General features: G+C 45.2%; 1 protein-coding gene across 1 annotated transcript in view; it reads left to right on the top strand.

Moving 5' to 3' along the window:
• Positions 1 to 212: 212 nt before the first annotated feature.
• PTH1R (parathyroid hormone 1 receptor) overlaps positions 213 to 16,539 on the top strand; it is a 125,605-nt gene continuing 109,278 nt past the window's right edge. The window contains exon 1 of the mRNA XM_083579802.1: positions 213 to 769. Within this exon, the coding sequence (XP_083435928.1) occupies positions 695 to 769 (75 nt within the window). The 5' untranslated portion in view covers positions 213 to 694. The remainder of the gene's footprint in view (positions 770 to 16,539) is intronic.

A 16,539-nucleotide genomic window follows, 5' to 3' on the forward strand; every position in this document is an offset into this window, starting at 1 on the left:
AGGCTCCCTTACGGAAACCGAGCTTACTTTTTGTGCTTGCTTTCTGCAAAAACTCCAGAAGAGATCCCCCCCCCTCTATTTAACAGACTTTAGAGACCTGCTCGACAAAATCACTGCTGCTAAAAATAAACCTAGTGGTTTCAAGCTCTTTCCCTCCTCCTCCTCCCCTCCCCACCCCACTTTACAACTCCCCCAACACCTCCCCTCCACCCCCTTCCCCCCGCCCCTTCTGAGAGTGTGTGTTTGTGTTTGACAAAGAAATGGTTTGAACTTCCCACTGCCTCTTGAGAGAGAAAAAAAGAAAAGGGAAACGGAATAGCAGTTTTGACATATGGATGTGATTTGTCAGCCAGGGGACAGATGTGTTCAGGCAGAAGGCCCTGCCACCAGGGACTGAGGCTGTGTCTTTTTGGGGCGCTCAGCACCCCCATTCCATGCACTGCTCCTCGCTTTGCCTCTTCCGACCCCTTTGAAACTCTTCAGTCATGAGAAAGCGAGGCAAAGAGCTGTTCTCCCTCTCCTCCAGCCTTTGGGGCTAACTCTGCCACCTCGCCCCACCTTTCCCCCCTAAACCCCTAAACCCCCATCAACAAACTGGGGTCTGCCAGTAACTCAAGGAACACGGCGACAGGATTACAGGACAGTCCAGCCTGCCTGAGACTTCTTGGATGTTGCAAAGAGTCTCCGTTTGGCTATGGGATCCTATCTGATGTACCACAGCTTGGTTCTGGTCATATGCTGCACGGTGCTTAGTTCCGTCTTCGGGCTGGTAAGTCACACAGGTTTAAGGTTTCTTTCTATGTTTTCTTCCTCTTTTGGCAGGCTCCCTTTTTGAGCAGTTGTTTCCAACGACAGGAGCAATTTCCTTTCTGACTAACGATGTGAGCTGTGTAAAAAAAACAACAACTTTGCACTGCCTTTAAACAACGGGGAAAAAAACCCCAAACTCTGCTAAATGCATATTTTTGTTGGTTGCTATTTACAAGCGTGCCTGAATTGCTTGGCGTCGGTGGTTTCCACTGTGAAATAACAGAACCGTTCTTTCCTCCCAAACAGCTTCCATATACAGATGCCCAGCGCCATCCTTTTAAAAGCAATAATAATAAAACAACCTTTGTGAGTAAGCTGCTATCAAACAGGACACCTTTGGTTCCTTATACCTGCATTTTTGCAACTCTTTCCTTCTGTCCGGTGTCACTTGAAAGTCTGTGCATAGCTGAAGCTGTTCCGACAGGAGACACCAGCTGTAAATGTTTCGTGTTTCCTACCCTAGAAGCAATTGACAGCAGCAACTTTCATAGAGACGGAAAAGGAGGCTTATTTCGCTTTTCAGTTTTAAAAGTTGCAGTGGTAGCGGCAGTTGAATCTGCGGGTAGAAACTTGACTTTCTGGGCTCCATCCTTGCCTTCTGCTGAGAACCACCAGCTGCCTCTTTAAAGTTCACTAAACTTTGGGAAAGATGGAGAAATGCTTGCGGGATTTGCTGGCCTTGCCATTCATGGTACATTTCGAAAGACTTTAAGGGTCTGTTTGCTGCCCAGAACAAAAGCCCATCGCGAATATGTGTTAAATGTGTATTTTGCTGTTCCCGTGTCTGACAGCCAAAGGGTTTTGATCTTCTCAATAATTTTACGTTTTTTTTAAAAGCACATTATGGCTGGTCTTCACAACCACCCTGCAAGGCTGATTCATTTTGCAGATGGGAGAGACCTGGTACTCAACCTGCAGCCTGAAAGTCATTGCCTGGGGAGTAAATCTCCCTGAACACCATGGGACTTAGTCCTGAGTAACCACGTATAGGGTAGGAATTGTACAGAAAATAAGTCCCACTGGATCCAACGGAACATGCTAAATAGGATCAGGTTGCAAGAGCAAATCAGCCTTGAAGGGTTGCAGACGGGCCGTAGTTCAGCGGTAGAGAACACACTCTGCAAACGGGTTTGATCCATAGTATCTCTTCTTCAAAAAAGACCTCAGGCAGTGGATATGTTGCTCATCTGCCTTCCCAGGTTGGTGGGATTTCTGCCACGCATCTGCACCGGATCTGAAAGCTGGAGAAGGAAGCAGGAGGGTTGTAAGAATTCTGCTACAGTTGAAAAATTCACCAAGTGCTTAACAGCATACGATAGGAATCTAGCCCGTATCGAAAAGCCACCAGTAGATTATCCCCTGGTATCAACCTGCTAAGCAATTGAGAATGTCATTACCGTTCATTGAGTACTTACTGCAATGTACCCCTGTAGCACTATACTGTTAAAGGTGGAAGTGGGGGAAAACACACCTGGGTACTGTTTTTAAAGAAGCATCTTCTCCCTGGTGTTAAACTAGAGCTCTGCTCCAGAATCCTTCTAACTCGTACAGTCACAGGGATAGAAATCACTGCTTCTGGCTTTGCTTCATTCGATCTCGTCTCCCTAAGCAGGACATCCTAGACCTGTGTCTGAAAAGAGGCAGTGGGATTTTATATATATATAAAGGGCATATTTGAAGATCGTATGGGAGAAGATTTGTTGCCCATAGTCTTAGCATGCTCATCCTGATGTTACCTCTGACAGGCAGTTTATTGTAGGGGACTGTATTTTAAATACCAGTTTGCTCCAGAATTTACAGGCAAATTAAATGTGTTTATATTTGCAGGAAGCAGGAGCTCTGTATGTTTGGGGCAATAATATCTCTGCATATAGTCTGGGGCAATAATGCTTGGTTGCACCCCTACATTCAGAACTTCCTCGCCCAGCAAAAGTTAACACATTTGGGCACCTCCGGAAGGTTAGCCCCAAACAATCCATTTTGAAGAAGGCTTTTGTTTTGAGAAAACCTTTATACCGCTAGGAAAATGCTCTGCAAATCGCTGGTTTTAATGATGGCTTATTTTATATTGCAGGAGATGTTTTGCAAGCACCTTTGGGCGAATGGTCAGGAAGCAAACTAGAAACCCAATGAATAATAATAAAAAAAAGACAATCACTTTCGGCTCTCTGTAAAAAAAAGATGGCCTTACCTCTCACCTGAAACTTTTCCGAGAGAAAGCTGTGCCCACCTTTTTCTGAGAAAAGAGATCCCATAGCCTCTGGGGCTTTATCTTTCTGGTGTTTGAAATCCTCGCTTCACAGTATGCCCTCCTTCTTTGCAAAGAATAGGAAATGCATTTTTCATAGGCGCTGATAACCTTTGTCAGCATTCACTAAATCTCAGACTTTGACTAGCATCTGTGTCTTAATAGATACATGCACACATGCAGCTAGAACATATTATTGCCTGTTGCCCCAATTTCTGAGCAGTTCGGGATGTCAGGAGTTCCAGGTGAACTTACACAGGACCCGTGTTTCCTTTTGGAAATGTAGCACAGCGGAGTTTGTGGTGTCTTTTTTGATATGTGGTTTATTTATACACATGTGCGCCCTGAGCCTACGATGGAAGGCTGCACAGCAGAGCCTTGGTTCTCCCGTAGACACAGCCCTGGATTCAGACAGGCACCAGCCCTTGTGCTTTCTTTTTCGGCAGCTTGCTGCTTTACCTCTGTGTAAATAAAGGTAAAGGGACTCCTAACCATTAGGTCCAGTCGTGGCCGACTCTGGAGTTGCGGTTCTCATCTTGCTTTATTGGCCAAGGGAGCCGGCGTACAGCTTCTGGGTCATATGGCCAGCATAACTAAGCCACTTCTGGCAAACCAGAGCAGCGCACGGAAACACTGTTTACCTTCCCGCCGGAGCGGTACCTATTTATCTACCTGCACTTTGACGTGCTTTCGAACTGCTAGGTTGGCAGGAGCAGGGACCGAGCAACGGGAGCTCACCCTGTCGCGGGGATTCGAACCACCGACCTTCTGATCGGCAAGTCCTAGGCCCTGTGGTTTAACCCACAGCGCCACCCGCGTCCCTCTACCTCTGTGTTACATCGCTCCTAAACTCCCTAAGCTTCTAGCTGACATTGCTTCTCATGCTCTCTACTGTAAGCTGTTGGCCCCGCACATTTGCCATAATTCCTTTGATCCTCTGTTGTGCTAATGGCACATTACCGCAGGCTATCACCTTACACTGGCTTAATTAGCTATAAACAGAAGCTGATTCCAGAGGATTTAGAAGTGTCCAGTACACAGCTTATTACAGTTTTAACACCCGAAGCCTTAATAAAATTCTAACACCTTCTAGACCCAGGAATTTAGGGTGCCCAGCACCCACCAACTCATCACGCTATTGATGGTGCGGACCTTTAATCTCCAGCCTCTTTCATCGGAAACCTGTCTAGGTCCTATGCACATTTAACACGGGACTAGGTCTCATTGTGCACAACAGGGTTTATTTTTAAGCAGGCACATACAGGACGGCATTGTTAACTTAGCGAAATTCTTCCTGGTGTGTGACTTATAAATTAGTGCAGAAGGTGTAAAAGAGCGCATGATGTTTTGAATGATAAAAAAAATTGCACCGAGTGCCATCAAAATTTATCCAGCCATCATCAGAAAGGAGATCTGGATTAATTACCCATAAATATATATATTTAATTGTGTAAATGTGGGGGGGGGGAACCTGCTGCATACTTCGCTGTTTGAAGGGAAATCTTATTTAATCCCCCCCCCCCACACAAAAAAACCTGCAGGACTCTCCATATCTAGAGGCTAGGAATGCAAGGCATATACGGTATCCCTGAGAGCATGTGGGATTCATATTAGAATCCTTTTAAAACTTCCTTTCAATTCAGGCCGGCGTCCTTTCTCCAGAATAGGACCTTGCGATACTTACTGTTTGGAGAGGTGCGCAGATGTGCGAAAGCTTTGGCTACTCCTGTGGAACAGTGGGAACTAAGCTTGGGGAATGGTAGCAGTTTGTGGAGAGAAAGGGGAGACCAATTTGGGATGAGCGGTGTGAGCCACAAAGGAAGGAGCGCAGGGCTGGGAGCGAAGAAAACACAGGAAACAGAGAGAGCAAGGAAACTCAAAGTTGCACACCAAAACGTTTCGCCCTCGTAGACCTGGGAAAGGTGCAGAAAAAGGACAAGCATATTCTCCCTCTGAGCAACGGCTGAAACACTCGAGGCTTTTGCAGCGAAGAAAAGAGGGGGTTGTGATAGAAGTGTATGCAACTGTGTCTGGCGGTGTGAGAGCTGTTTGTACACAATTTTGCCCGATGCAGAGAAAAGTGGAGTCTTTCTCCAACTCTTGGGGAGGAAGGCAGTCAGTGAAGTTGTGATGGTTGTGAGATTCTGGACAGACAAAAGGAAGCACTTTCCCGCCACATTGCAGAGTAGAATTATGACATTCGTCCACAGAAAGATGTAGTTATGGAAACCAAGTGAGATGGCTTTAAGAAGGACGTGGAGAAGACTCTCTGTGGCTTCTCGCCACAGTGCCTATGTTCTTCCCCACTGCGGACACTAGTTTCTGGGGCTTGCAAGTGGGGAGAGTTGCTGTCCCGCTGAGGCCCTACTTGTGGGCTTTTCCTAGACATCTAGCTGACCACTGGGGACAAAAAGTCGGGTTGGAGGGGCTGTAGGACAGGACGATGTATCCGTATGTCGTCCAAAACCGGTTTGAAGTCCATATCATGATACCCGTTCCATCATTTTTGACCCGGCAATATATATTAGAAAATGGTGCATGTGTGTGTTGTGCAAAAATCAGTGTGGGGAGAACGGTGAGGCCAGCCAGTGCCTCTACATAGCTCCATCCTTATTTCACACATCGTGATTTATCGGTATATTGTGATGCTTAGCTGGTGATACAGTGGTGCCTCGGGTTAAGTACTTAATTCGTTCTGGAGGTCCGTTCTTAACCTGAAACTGTTCTTAACCTGAGGTACCACTTTAGCTAATGGGGCCTCCTGCTGCTGCTGCGCTGCCAGAGCACGATTTCTGTTCTCATCCTGAAACAAAGTTCTTAACCCAAGGTACTATTTCTGGGTCAGCAGAGTCTGTAACCTGAAGTGTATGTAACCTGAGGTACCACTGTATATCACAACATTGAAAACCAAATAACGCCCAGTCCTAATAGGTCATTTGCTTGATCTAGCAGCCGGGCAGATGATTATTCTTATTTTCCAGGCATTTCTGCTATGTAGTCCGGAGGGGTTCCTTCACAATTGATTAGAGAGACAGGGAGACAATCCCTGTATTCCTAAAACTTTCTGGAGCCACAAGGAACAGACTGGTTTGCAGCGAAACTGGTTACGAAGGCAAGAGCAGGGTTATGTTCTACGTTTGTAGTGGTGAAGAGACATTGTGCTGCCCCATTGAGTTTATGCACATTGCTTCTCTCCTCCCACACTTACAATCACACATTTTTGATGTTCTGCAACTGCATGCTCGGCGCGTTTCAATTATGGTTTACTGCTGTTCCTTTGTTGTGGAAAGTGGCGGTCATTACAAGGGGGGGTTATTTTCCTCCCAAATACCCTAGAAATTGTCTGGGTTGGTCTTCTTTAATTTTTAACGGACCTGCTGAAAGATTCCAGTCAAGTTGGGCCAGGGGCAGAGTATTGGAGGGGTTTATAACACTTGTCGGTGTTTATAAACACCGACAACTGGGAAACACTGGCCTGCGAGCGCTCCAGTTGGAGAACAGCCTTTACCAAAGGTGTCCTGGGCTTTGAAGACACTCGAACTCAGGACGCAAGGGAGAAGCGTGCTAAGAGGAAGGCACACTTGGCTAACCCTCTCCATGATCAACTCCCACCCAGAAACCAATGTCCCCACTGTGGAAGGATGTGTAGATCCAGAATTGGCCTCCACAGTTACTTACAGACTCACTGTTAAAACCGTCTTTATGGAAGGCAATCTTACTCGGCTATGAGGGATCACCTAAGAGGAAGAAGAAGATTGGAGGGGGGGCATAGCCCAGGATGTACATTTCAGGGGGGGGGCTGAACACAAGGTCTGAGTAAATATATACAGTGGTACCTCGGGTTACAGACGCTTCAGGTTACAGATGCCTCAGGTTACAGACTCCGCTAACCCAGAAATAGTACCTCAAGATGAGAACAGAAATCGCGTGGCAGCGGTGCGGTGGCAGCGGGAGGCCCCATTAGCTAAAGTGGTACCTCAGGTTAAGAACAGTTTCAGGTTAAGAACAGACCTCCAGAACGAATTAAGTTCTTAACCCAAGGTACCACTGTATAGGGACGTGGGTGGTGCTGTGGGTTAAACCACAGAGCCTAGGGCTTGCTGATCAGAAGGTCGGTGGTTCGAATCCCCACGACGGGGTGAGCTCCCGTTGCTCGGTCCCTGCTTCTTCCAACTTAGCAGTTCGAAAGCATGTCAAAGTGCAAGTATATAAATAGGTAGCTCTCCGGCGGGAAGGTAAACGGTGTTTCCGTGCGCTGCTCTGGTTCGCCAGAAGCGGCTTAGTCATGCTGGCCACATGACCCGGAAGCTGTACGCCGGCTCCCTCGGCCAATAAAGCAAGATGAACGCCGCAACCCCAGAGTTGGCCACGACTGGACCCAATGGTCAGGGGTCCCTTTACCTTTAGCACTGTATAGGATCAAGCTGGTCAGCTGTGATCTCCCAGGAAGAAGTCACGGGAACATAGGAATTTGCCCTGTTAGTCTCTCAATAGTGTCTGCACTGACTGGCAGAGGCTCGCCAGGTTTTCAGGGTAAGAGGTTTTCCCAGCCCTACCTGAAGATGCTAGGAATTTAACCTGGTATCTTCTGCATGCAACACTTAAACAGCAACAACCTCTGCCTGCAGACAGAGTCGATCCTAGCATCTCACACTTCATGGTTCTAATATCGGAGGCTGTAGTTTGTCTGCGGCATTCTGCCAGCCAGGCTCTCTGCTCTGGCTGTGATATTTTACGAGCATTGTCTCTGGAAACTCTCCACCTGTTTTCCTCAATGTCAGGGAGGGGAAACTTCCAGAGTGGTTTATAAAACAGAACTTGGAGGTGGCTTTCAGCGCGTGTGTTGATGGGAAGCTTTCAATGCAGTCCTAAGCCAGTCCACTCAGAAGGGGATCCCAATGAGATGAATGGGGTTGCATTTCTTTCTTTTTTTTTAAAAGAAATATTTATTAAGATTTTACAAAAACAAATATACAAAAACACATACTTAAAAAAAACCAAAAAAATAAGAATAAACACACAGAAAAAAATAAAAAATTAAAAACAATTCTTTTTCATAGCTTAAAACTCATTTGCTTGTTTCTTTGACTTCCTCACACCTCCTCTCCTTGTATTCCCATTTAAATAATCAAATCAGCAAATCCTTACCCTCTTTCATTTATCTTATCTCTATAACTTAACATTTTATAACTCAGTCTTTTCATCCATTATCCATTCATTTTTGCATATTCTTATTAACTTTGTTGCCAATACCACTTATTTCCAATCCAACACCATTTTAGTTATTTTTTTTTTACCTATTTATACCCTTCTTCCATATTCTTAAAGCATTACAGCTGGAAACCACTTAATTTCTATCCAACATCATTCTAACATTCATTAATTTTGCAATATTTCTGTAGATAGTCTTTAAATTTCTTCCAATCTTCTTCCACCGCCTCTTCTCCCTGGTCCCGGATTCTGCCAGTCATTTCCGCCAGTTCCATATAGTCCATCATCTTCATCTGCCATTCTTCCAAAGTGGGTAAATCTTGTGTCTTCCAATACTTTGCAATAAGTATTCTTGCTGCTGTTGTGGCGTACATAAAAAAAGTTCTATCCTTCTTTAACACCAATTGGCCGACCATGCCCAGGAGAAAGGCCTCTGGTTTCTTCAGGAAGGTATATTTAAATACCTTTTTCATTTCATTATAGATCATCTCCCAGAAAGCCTTAATCCTTGGGCACGTCCACCAAAGGTGAAAGAATGTACCTTCAGTCTCTTTACGTTTCCAACATTTATTATCGAGCAAGTGATATATTTTAGCAAGCTTGACTGGTGTCATGTACCACCTGTATATCATTTTCATAATATTCTCTCTTAGGGCATTACATGCCGTAAATTTCATACCTGTAGTCCACAACTGTTCCCAGTCAGCAAACATAATGTTATGTCCAACATCTTGTGCCCATTTAATCATAGCAGATTTCACCGTTTCATCCTGAGTGTTCCATTTCAACAGCATCCAGAGTGGTTTATAAAACAGAACTCGTGTGTTGATGGGAAGCTTTCGATGCAATCCTAAGCCAGTCCACCCAGAAGGGGATCCCAATGAGATGAATGGGGCTGCATTTCTAGCAAGCAGGCTCTGAGAATTTTTTCAGACTTTGTAGCTAAGAGGATGGCCAGAAGGCAGTAGCATCTGATTAAATTTTGAGGGGTGTTGCCCCCCAGCTAAGAATATGTAGCAAGAGGGGGGGCAGGGTTACAGCACGGGAGGTGCAAAAATATCGATTTCAGTTTTTCTGATTATCATTTTTCCATTCTTGAGTTCAGCACTCCATATTAGTTTGTGATTATGTTGATGATTACTATGCAACCCATTTGACTGGGTTGCCGCATCCACTCTGGGTGGCTCCCGACAAAATATTAAAAAGACAAAAAATAAAGGCCTCGTGAAAATTCACCTGCATTTTAGCGCATGTTTGTGTCAAAGGTAAAGGGACCCCTGACCGTTAGGTCCAGTCGTGGCCGATTCTGGGGTTGCGGCGCTCATCTCGCTTTACAGGCTTTCCGGGTCATGTGGCCAGCATGACTAAGCCGCTTCTGGCGAACCAGAGCAGCGCACAGAAACACCGTTTACCTTCTTGCCAGGGTGGTACCTATTTATCTACTTGCACTTTGACATGGTTTCGAACTGCTAGGTTGGCAGGAACAGGGACCAAGCAACAGGAGCTCACCCCGTTGCAGGGATTCGAACTGCCGACCTTCTGATCGGCAAGTCATAGCCTCTGTGGTTTAACCCACAGCGCCACCCGTGTCCCCTATGTTTATGTTAGGGTTGCCATATTTCAAAAAGTTAAAATCCACAGTAGTTTTGCCCAAAGTTGTTGAGCTACACTTCCAGCGTCAGATTCCAGATTTTCCCAGACTCTGCTTCTGACTGCAGTATTCCAGCTGTGTCCAGGAAATTCCTGGTGTATTGCAGCCCTACTTTATGGTGGTGATGTTGTTGTTAATATTAATATTATTTAAATATGCACAAATTCGTATGCAATTTGGCCTACTATTTACATTGTTGCATAGCAATTTCCCCCTAATTTTCATTCATTCATTCGGCTTTGTTGGCATACAGTGGTACCTTGGTTCTCAAACATAATCCATTCTGGAAGTCCGTTCCAAAACAAAAGCGCGCTTTCCCATAGAAAGTGATGCAAAATGGATTAATCCGTTACAGACTTTTAAAAACAAAAACCCTAAAACAGCAATTTCCCATGTGTTCTACTCTCTAACGAGACCATGGATCCATAAAATGAAAGCAATAAACAATGTACTGCAGTCACACAATCAATCCATCAGTAGCTGAACTGGGTTCCACACAGTCACAAAAACAAAAGAGTCGCAAAAACCAAAATGCAAAATAAATAGCAAAAACAGACAGACTTTAGCATAACCCTTGAAACGGAAGTGTGGCGCCGAAATCAGAACTGTAACACTCAAAACGGAGCATGTTCAGCTTCCGAAAGTAGTTCGCAAATTGGAACACTTCCAAGTTTGCAGCGTTTGGGTTCCAAGTTGTTTGAGTACCAAGGCGTTTGAGAACCAAGGTACCACTGTAGTCCCTAATACACTGCATATGATTTTTTACCAACAATACACCTTTTAATGCATGCTTTACTCTAGTCTTTACATTTACATGTTAATTGGCTGAGAACTGCATTGCAAAATTCGGGGAGATGCGAAATTGGAAGGTTCAGGTAGCGTTTCAAAAGTGCAGATTAGGGAGGTTCACCTTGAAAATGAAAACTGTATTGAATTTATTCCTCCACCCCTAGTTGCAGCCTTCATTTCCTATCCAGAATCCCTGCGTGTTCACTATGGACAACCCAGCCTTGCAAACCATGCAAATCTGCTGGTCCTCTTGGGCTGCTGGTGAATCAGGATGCATTCAAGAGCTTGACTGTTGTGTCCTCTGCCCATCAGATGCATTGAAACTGGCATCTCGGCTCGATTCTCCTCAATGAGATGCAGCCCACAAGCCAGGTATCTCTTGCAGAACTATTTAAACTGCCCCCGCTTTAAATAATATAAACTGAAAACAGAACACCAAGCCCAGACTGTCATTATTTTGCAAGCAGCATGCGAGCAAGTGCCATAAATTTGTTGTTGTTGTTTAGTTGTTTAGTCATGTCCAACTCTTCGTGACCCCCTGGACCAGAGCACACCAGGCACTCCTGTCTTCCACTGCCTCCCGCAGTTTGGTCAGACTCAAGTTTGTAGCTTCAAGAACACTGTCCCACCATCTTGTCCTCTGTCGTCCCCTTCTCCTTGGGCCCTCCATCTTTCCCAACATCAGGGTCTTTTCCAGGGAGTCTTCTATTCTCATGAGGTGGCCAAAGGATTGGAGTCTCAGCTTCAGGATGTGTCCTTCCAGTGAGCACTCAGGGCTGATTTCCTTCAGAATGGATAGGTTTGATCTTCTTGCAGTCCATGGGACTCTCAAGAGTCTCCTCCAGCACCAGAATTCAAAAGCATCCATTCTTTGGTGATCAGCCTTCTTTATGGTCCAGCTTTCACTTCCATACATCACTACTGGGAAAACTATAGCTTTTACTATACGGACCTTTGTTGGCAAGGTGATGTCTCTGCTTTTTAAGATGCTGTAAGGTTGCACAATTAAAGTGCCCTGTTCCGCTAGTGCAACAAATCAGCTTCAAAAGAGGAGGGGGACTTTTGCAGCTTAGAAAGCGATGGGGGGAAATCTTCTTTTTTTTAAAAAAAAGGAAAATATATTGAAAAGTGTGAGGTGAACAAATGATGGCCGGAAAGATGAATGACCCCAGTGCAAGGAAAACCAGGGCGAAGGCCTCTTGTTTAATCTTCCTGCAAACAAATCAGAATGAATGTTCAATGAAGAAAGGAAATAATCTAACCTCTGCGTAAGCCTTGTGCAAGTAAATCAGGATGAACGTTCAATAAACAGGTCATCTGGAGGAGCGTTTAGTTTGTTTAGAAATCAAGTCATATTTTCCACTTCTTTTTACCTAATATAAATAGTTTATTGGCGGGTAGGTGTGGGGAAGAGACCTAAAAGGAAATGCAGTTTTTCCCTGACACCATCCTGGATTTCATATGCAGCGGCTGCTGGAGTTTTTGCTAGTGTTGCCGCAATCAGTTTTTGAGCACTAATCTCTGCCCCAAACACGAGATAGCAAATAACATTTTCCATATATATTTTTAAAAAAAACTTATGAAGGATGCCCTGGTTTCATTCTGCCTGTCTTTCGGCTGAAGATGCTCTAATAATTGCAATACTAATACAGTGCTGCCTCACAAGACGAAATTAATTCATTCCGCGAATTTTTTCGTCTAGCGAATTTTTCGTCTTGCGAAGCACGAAATCCCATAGGAATGCATTGAAAATCAATTAATGCGTTCCTATGGTCAAAAAAAGTCCAAACAAAGCCAAATTTGGTACAACAAGAGTTTATTAAGTGCTCTTTAAAGTCACACATACTGTAAAGAGCATTTCAAAATTCAAACCCAGAATTTTTTTAAAAAAACAGCAGAGTGGCCCAATGGTCACAGAAAATCATAAAAATGCAGAAAAAAACAAGCTTCCAGATTCTTGCAAACCCCTCCCCAACTGTTCCCCCAGCCACCCAGCACACAGAAATTCAAACCCAGAATTTTTTTAAAAAAACAGCAGAGTGGCCCAATGGTCACAGAAAATCATAAAAATGCAGAAAAAAAACACAAGCTTCCAGATTCTTGCAAACCCCTCCCCAACACCAAGTCCTTGAATTCCAAACACCCCAACCCAAAATCCAACCCCCCCCCAAAAAAAGTTTTAAAAGCTTAACTTACCAAATGGCTGCAAAAGAAGTTTTGGAAAAGCTTCAAAAATCACCAAAGTCTTTAAAAACCTCAAAAAAGGCTACTACGTACACTGCGTTCTATGAGTTGCTCCTCAAAGTCAAGTTGCAACTGTATTAACGGTGTTAAGAAAAAGGAAACAAACTTGCAAGACGTTTTCGTCTTGCGAAGCAAGCCCATAGGGAAATTCGTCTTGTGAAGCAGCTCAAAAAACGGAAAACCCTTTCGTCTAGCGAGTTTTCCGTCTTGCGAGGCATTCGTCTTGCGGGGCACCACTGTACTAATACTAATACTACTAATAATAATAATAGGCAAATGAATGGGGATCAACTCAGAGGGAAAGGTTCAAGAATTCAGCAGTTCAGCCAATGGAACCTCTGTCTTCTGTGACATCAGGGTAGCTCAGCCAATCATAGCCAGAGGCTTTGCCGGCACCACCATCGTACTGTCTCATAGTGCATGGACTGGGAAACAGAGCATCTTCAGTGGTTTTTGGACTCCATCTGCAATCAGCCCCAGTCAGCATGGCCAATGGCCAGGAATGATAGGAACTATAGTCTTAGTCTAGCACAGGGTTACCAGATGTCCCTGTTTCCTGGGGACAGTCCCCAGATTTGTGAATAAGTCCCCGGACAAATTCTATCCCCGGAATGTCCCCGGATTTCATCTAATGTCCCCGGGAAACACGGCGGCGGCAGTCTCAGCAGCCCGGAGCAGTTGGCTCTGGCTGGCTTCAGGAGCTGCTCTGAAGTCCCCATATGATGGTGGTGCAGGGGCTCTCAGATGCAGGAATGGGATTGGGGCCGCTCCGATGGAAAGGGAGGCATCGCGCTGCCCGAGCCTCCCTGCCGCTTCACCGCCACCACCGAAGAACCAACAACTCAGGGTCTGCCCAGGCTCATGGAGAAAGGAGATAGACACCTCGGAGGAAGGGGAAACATGGCGGTTGAGGTCAAGGAGGTAGCCGCCCCTCTGCCACTGCCATCGCTGCAGCATCAACATCCCAAACGTGTAGCATTTATTTATTTAGTGTCCCTGGATTCATGGGGGGGGGGAATCTGGTAACCTTAGCCTGCACCCCTGTACTGATTTCCTTGAAAGCATGCCCTCTTCAATTCACCGGGACGTAAATCTATACAAGCTATACAGACTCTGTTTTTGGAACCTCTATGGAAGGCGAGTCTACCACGTCCCGAGCGAGAACGTTCCGCTGTCGAACAGCTCTTAGTGTCAGAAAGTTCTTCCTAATGTCCTTGTAGTTTGAATTCAGTTACACCTCATTTTCCCCTTCCTACAAAAAAAAAAATACTAATGCTGATTTTGCTAATTAGTCTGAATGCCAAATGAACACTCAAGCTGCACTGCTTTCAATCAAGAACACTTGACGTTTTCTCCAGTTTCCCCCACCTTGCAGGAAGGTTTGCAGTGCCAAAAACGTGTGCCGGTGTGTGTTTCTTTAAGGCAGCTTGCGCTACGCTTTATTTTCCTGGAATTAATTCCACTGGATTCCCTCTCTCTCTCTCTCTCTCTCTCGTGGAAACTGGTTGGCATCCCCTTTTAATCTACATGCTGATGCAATTATTCTTCGTTGCTGCTGCTCTTACTCCCATCCCGCTTTCTAATTATAGCTGAAGTTATTATGGGTTTAACTGCGCCTGAATAAGATCGTCGTGAAACTTGAGTTTGCCTCGAGCTTAAATTAAACAGAGAATCTCCCCTTGGTGTGGGGACCCACACATTCAATCATCCATTGAGAGTCCAGGCATAGGCAAACTCCAGCCCTCCAGATGTTTGGGACTACGATTCCCATCATCCCTAGCTAACAGGACCAGTGGTCAGGGATGATGGGAATTGTAGTCCCAAACATCTGGAGGGTCGGAGTTTCCCTATGCCTGGTTGAGACTATTTCCATGAGATAGGAAGGAGCGAAGGTGACTTAATTCACACCTTCCTTGAGCAGCACCTACCAATCGGGGACAGGACTTCTTTTCTGGTTCCTCCTCTCTTTAGGGGTATCATTATTATTAATTAATTAATAATAATTTATTATTTATACCCCGCCCATCTGGCTGAGTTTCCCCAGCCACTCTGGGCGGCTTCCAATCAAGTGTTAAAAACAATACAGCATTAAATATTAAAAACTTCTCTAAACAGGGCTGCCTTCAGATGTCTTTTAAAAAGAAGATAGTTGCTTATTTCCTTCACATCTGAAGTTTGCCACAGGGCGGGTGCCACTACCGAGAAGGCCTTCTGTCTGGTTCCCTGTAACCTCACTTCTCGCAATGAGGGAACCGCCAGAAGGCCCTCGGAGCTGGACCTCAGCATCCGGGCAGAACGATGGGGGTGGAGACGCTCCTTCAGGTATACAGGACCGAGGCCATTTAGGGCTTTAAAGGTCAGCACCAACACTTTGAATTGTGCTCGGAAACGTACTGGGAGCCAATGCAGATCTCTCAGGACCGGTGTTATGTGGCCCCGGCGGCCGCTCCCAGTCACCAGTCTAGCTGCCGCATTCTGGATTAATTGCGGTTTCCGGGTCATCTTCAAAGGCAGCCCCACGTAGAGCGCATTGCAGTAGTCCAGGCGGGAGATAACTAGAGCATGCACCACTCTGGTGAGACAGTCCGCAGGCAGGTAGGGTCTCCACACCTCCATTTCTCTCCCTGACTTCCCCCTGGGAAACCCAGGCTTTAGCATTGAACAGTGTTAGAAATTTGCCTGGCGTGTTTTGCGACCGACGTGGTTCCAGTTGTGACCACATGCCTAGTCCACAATCAGAACAAAACAACAACAACAAACCTATGGCTACATGAAACATACTTAATAAACACACAAGACGTAACCGGCTGTATTTTTGAATAAATAAGGTACACTGTTCATTGTATCAAATTGTAGATTTCAGCGGACGTCTCATAAAGTTCAACGGGAAAAGCAGAAGACCCAGTGGATCAGTTCATTCTCTAGTCAGTTCATGCATAAGGTCCATACATGTATAAGTGTCTATTCCACCTGCCTGTTCATAGGGTCCAATAATCCACATGAAGGGTTGTTACAGTTCTACAGAATCCTTTCACAGAGCCTAAGACACGGATTTCCGGAATATTAGCCTTGTTTTGCCATCCTAGGCTTCATCAGTAGAACAGGCTCAGGTAATGCAAATAAATACAATATCGTAATCTCACACATTTTTACAGCAAAATTAATATAAAAAACTACCTAGGATGGCGAAACACGGCTAATATTCCGGAAATCAGCAAAGAATGGGTAGAGTAAGTGTTTTTAAGGACTGTTGTTGGATGAGAGATGGTGAGGTGCTTGGGTTGCAGAAGGTGGTTGGCCTATGAATAAACAGTTAAGATGACATATATTTCTTATACAGTGGTACCTTGGGTTAAGAACTTAATTCGTTCCGGAGGTCCGTTCTTAACCTAAAACTGTTCTTAACCTGAGGTACCACTTTAGCTAATGGGGCCTCCTGTGCGATTTCTGTTCTCATCCTGAAGCAAATTCTTAACCTGAGGTACTGTTTCTGGGTTAGCGGAGTCTGTAACCTGAAGCGTCTGTAACCCGAGGTACCACTGTATAAGGGGTGCGCTAATGGAAATATTCCTACAGACCCTTTTGC

The sequence above is a fragment of the Podarcis filfolensis genome (genome assembly GCF_964270895.1).
Source record: "Podarcis filfolensis genome assembly, chromosome: 12".
Lineage (NCBI taxonomy): Eukaryota > Metazoa > Chordata > Lepidosauria > Squamata > Lacertidae > Podarcis > Podarcis filfolensis.